The sequence below is a fragment of the Carya illinoinensis genome, chromosome 15 (assembly GCF_018687715.1).
Source record: "Carya illinoinensis cultivar Pawnee chromosome 15, C.illinoinensisPawnee_v1, whole genome shotgun sequence".
NCBI classification, from domain to species: Eukaryota; Viridiplantae; Streptophyta; class Magnoliopsida; order Fagales; family Juglandaceae; genus Carya; species Carya illinoinensis.
The window spans coordinates 30,057,964-30,062,752 of record NC_056766.1 but is presented as its reverse complement, the minus strand read 5'-3'; the positions used below and the strand labels follow the sequence as shown (position 1 = coordinate 30,062,752).

At 31.7% G+C, this 4,789-nt stretch overlaps 1 protein-coding gene across 1 annotated transcript; it reads left to right on the top strand.

Annotated features, from left to right (window-relative positions):
* Positions 1-3,526: 3,526 nt before the first annotated feature.
* On the top strand, positions 3,527-4,431 carry LOC122296791. The gene is made up of 3 exons (XM_043106585.1): positions 3,527-3,981; positions 4,084-4,204; positions 4,279-4,431. Exons 1-3 carry the CDS (start codon positions 3,785-3,787, stop codon positions 4,429-4,431), a joined length of 471 nt encoding a protein of 156 aa, XP_042962519.1. The 5' UTR covers positions 3,527-3,784.
* The last annotated feature ends 358 nt before the right edge of the window (positions 4,432-4,789 follow it).

The window sequence follows — 4,789 nt, the reverse complement described above, 5'->3', positions numbered from 1 at the left end:
ATGCACGAAAATTGTTGTATAGAGAATTTCCTGAAAAATTTGTTTGGGATTCACAATGTAGAATTTGGACTCCAAGGAAAAAAAAACTGTTATAGGCCGAATTGTTACAGCCAATCCATTTGAAGGTAAAAGATATTATCTACGGATGTTATTGAATCATATCAGAGGAGCAACGTCATTTGAGAAATTAAGAACAGTTAATGGTGTTGTACTACCAACGTATCGTGAAGCAGCTACTTCTCATGGTTTGTTAAACAAAGATAGTAGCTTAGAAGATTGTTTAGAATAAGCTTGTCTATATCAGATACCAAGTAGTTTAAGACACCTTTTCTCAACAATTTTGGTGTATTGCAATCCTACGAACCCAAAAGAACTTTGGGAACGATTTGAAAAAGAAATGTCTACAGATTTTCTTATAAGAAACGTGTCGTCAACAGTTGTTAGGAAGATGGTTCTACAAGATATTGCTTCCACACTATAATCTATGGGAAAAGATATAAATATGTATCGTTTTGTTCCTGCCGATATATTTTACAGTCAAGATGAGTTTACAAATAGAGAAATTGACGACGAACGAGTAGTCACAATTCCAACTGAAGATCTACTTGCATCACAAGTCCTAAATTCTGAACAAAAAAATGCGTATGATTTGATATTGCATACATTAGTATCAAATAAAGCTGGTGCTTTTTTCATTGATGGCCCTGCTGGTACCGGTAAAACTTTTCTATACAGAGCACTTCTAGCAGAAATTAGATTGAAAAATATGATAGCACTTGCAACTGCGTCATCCGGTGTTGCTGCCTCCATCTTACCTGGAGGACGAACAGCACATTCAAGATTTAAGATTCCATTAAATGCAAATAAAAGCAGCACATGTAATGTGAGTAAACAAGGAAATCTTGCTAAATTATTACGACTTGCAAAATTAATTATATGGGATGAAGCACCCATGTCTACAAAACATTCAATAGAAGCATTAGATAAAATGTTGCAAGATATTAATGATACAGATCTCCCTTTTGGTGGGAAAGTTATTGTTTTTGGTGGAGACTTTCGACAAGTATTACCTATGATTCGTAATAGCACAAAAGAACAACAGATTGATTCAAGCTTAGCTTCTTCTTATTTATGGTCTATTTTTAAAAAAATAAAATTAACAAAAAATATGAGAGCCAGATTAGATCCAGATTTCTCGCATTATTTAATTGAAGTTGGCAATGGTAACGCACCCATAACTATTGACGAAAATATCGAAATTCCCAAAGAAATGACCATTCCCTATACCAATGATCTTGACTCTCTAAATTCTTTATTAGATGCTGTTTTTGGAAATATTTCTAACTATCCAGATAATTTAATAGAAATGTCAAATCGAGCTGTATTAACTCCAAAAAATCGGTCAGTTGATGAAATAAATACTATTCTCATTAACAAATTCCCTGGCGACGTTGTACGATATTATAGCTTTGATGAAACAATTGATGTATCTGAACAAGGTATTATGGAAGATTTTTTAAATACATTGACACCGAACGGATTGCCACCACATGAATTGTTACTTAAAAGAAATTGTCCTATTATGTTAGTTAGAAATATTAATCCTTCAGAAGGTCTTTGCAATGGAACACGATTAACTTGTTGCAATTTTAGTCGTAATTTGATCGATGCACGAATTTCATCTGGTCACCACAGTGGTAAAAGAGTTTTTATACCTAGAATTGCATTTTTACCAGAAACAACTGAAAATAACGGCTTCCCATTTAAGAGGACACAATTTCCTGTTAGGTTAAGTTTTGCAATGACAGTAAATAAATCGCAAGGACAAACGTTAAATTCTGTCGGAATATACTTACCAGAACCTGTCTTTTCTCATGGACAGTTATATGTTGCACTTTCAAGAGCTAAGACTGCTGATTCGGTCAAAATGCTCATAAGACCAACAACAAGTGCTGTTTATGAAACAAATTATACAAAAAACATTGTATATAGAAATTTTTTAAGATTAACAAATTCATTATAATATCATGCAAGTGTTCCAATTATTTTGATGTCTTTTGTAATATCATGTGAGTGTTCCAATTCTTTTATGTTATTATTATTCATATACTGTTTTTTTTTTCATTTTATAATTCTATAAATTTTTTTGTTATATATTCACATTTGTTTCTCATCTAATTTTTAATTACAGTGAACATGCGGACCGTGTATACATCTGTTAGGGACATTACTCCAGCCACAAGAAATTAGAAGATCAAAATGATCGTCACAGAAAAGTCACCAAAACGTACGGCGCAAAATTCAGCAACAAAATACCAAAATTTGATACTTTTAGATTCTGAGGTATTAAAATATTACTCTTCATTACTTATCATTATTTTGTGTATGGTTCAAAATTAAACAATTAAATTTATTCATTGTCTTCTTACAGGGAAATCGCGTGCAGGCAGTGATCTTTGGGAAAGACATCGATCTACGTAATGATACACTGTATATCTACCAATCATACTATATCGCAAATGCTTTGGTAAGAACAATGGATCCAAGGCATCAAAGAGGACCATATCAGTTTCAATGGACAATAAACTCCAAGACCATTGTTGAAGAGATCGAAGAAGACGAGCCAGCACTTAGACCGCCAGAATATAACCTTGTTCCTTTGAATGAACTTGGCGTACACATAGACACAGATGCTGAAATAGGTAACTACTATATAAATGTCGATATTTTTATATAGTTCCCTCTCACTGCAAAGTAACAATTTCTTTTTTCCTAAACTAGATATTTTGGCACTTGCAATTCATATGAACCCGCCAAATGAAGTGAATACGAACCATGGAAAATCATTGATCCAAGAGATATACTTGATTGATCCAGGGTATGAACGTATATTGTCTCACATTGGTAAAATTTTTAGATTAATATATTATAATTGTTTTATTATGATGAATTTAACACCATTTATCATTTTTAATAGTCTAAAACTCCTGCGTTTAACAATGTGGAATCGCTTTGTTCATGACGAATGCCGCGAAATTTCTGACCTTATTCTGGCAAAGCCAATTATTTTAGGAACACGGATCAAAGTTTCTTCTTATGATGGTACTTCCTGTTAATATTAACATTGTTGTTAATTGTATATCTTATACTTGTATATTTATTTATTCATGTTTATAATATAGGCCTATCGCTGTCATCAAGACCGATGAGTGTCTTTATTGTTGAACCCCTTCTTTCATCTTCTGTTGCATTACGTACATGGTAAATAACTTATTTAAATACACTATAAATTTAATGTGATTTTTTTCATTGTAAATCTTTCTTTGTTTCTATTGATGTTTAACTTTATTTACTAATTCAAATTTTCAGGGCAGCACAAAATGATAAATTACTGGAAGAAATCATTGGAAATAATTTTGGATCAGCTTCAAGTAGTTCTACCGATCCAATCATAAAAGTATCTGAAATCGCAAAAAAACTGATATCTGCTCCAGCAATGGCGGTATATTTTTCTCTGTTTTTTTTTTTAAAGCCAAATTTCTTATTTTAAAGAATACAATTCATTTTTTCACTCTTTGGAATTGTTTAATTTTATTCTAAGTTTTTGGGACATGGAGATTGGAGGTTGGTTGGAATGAAATGGAGATGGAGGATGGCAATTTGTGAATTGTGTGCTGTGGATTCAGAACTGTGCATATGCTTCAATTTGAAATGTTGATTGTTTGTTGGATTTAATTTATGTAATAAGGGTGAATTTCGAATCCTTCTATACGGTATTGTTTAGATGTTGATTAGTGCACATAGTTATTTTGTCTTAATGCAGAAGTCTACATATTTGGTTAGAGGCAAATTTAGAATGATTGATTTTCACCAGTCATTCCACTACGTATCATGCGAGAATTGTAACAAGGCAACTGGCTATGACCTCGGTGAAAACTTCATATGTTATAGTTGCAAGAATGCAGCAATTGCACGGGCAAGGTAAACATTTTCCTCATATTTTGAAATTAAAAATTTTTACATGGTAGTTAGAACATTTTATTTGCTGATATCAACGAATGATAATTTATTTATTGCTGTCAGGTGTCGAGTTTATTTAGATGTGTATGATGATACCACATCGACACCCGTTGTTATTTTTGGATCTTTGGCAGAGGAAATTTTGGGATGCACAGCTGTTGATCTTATAGACCGTACAGACGAGGTAAAATCTATACATTTAAATACGTTTAAAAATTTTGATACATTATCTTTTTATATGTTTTTTCATTATTACAGGAACATCTGCCTTATATTGAAAACATTGCAAACAACATTGAAAATAATGAGTGGATCATAGTCTTGGGTGCGCAGATGAATGAATCTGGGAGGTTACGTCAAAACAAACTTACTGTATTATCTGTTAATAATGTCCCAGGAACAGCAACATGAGTTTTCAAACTTTTCTTTTGAAACTTTTGACTATTGTAATATATAAGTACATGGTACTCGTGTATAGTTGTATTTATGTTTATTAGAGTGCTGTATTATAGCAATGAATATTTTGCAAACAATATATATAATGTTTATTATGAAGAGGAAGAAAATTGTTAAAATATAGATAAAATTCTATCTATTTATAGCTAAATTGAAAAATTTTTAAATTATTACACTTAAGAAAAATATCGACTGGGCACACGTGCATCGCACGTGCTGCTTTACTAGTATATATATATATATATATATGGTTGTTCAATTTAAAACAATATAACATAGATATCATTAGTATGAGACACGATTGTTTAATTAA

Coding starts and splice junctions, on each gene's coding strand:
- LOC122296791 (XM_043106585.1), top strand. CDS start 3,785: ATGTTGATTAGTGCACATAGTTATTTTGTCTTAATGCAGAAGTCTACA. Junction 3,982..4,083: donor GCAGCAATTGCACGGGCAAG/GTAAACATTTTC, acceptor TATTGCTGTCAG/GTGTCGAGTTTATTTAGATG. Junction 4,205..4,278: donor TTATAGACCGTACAGACGAG/GTAAAATCTATA, acceptor TCATTATTACAG/GAACATCTGCCTTATATTGA.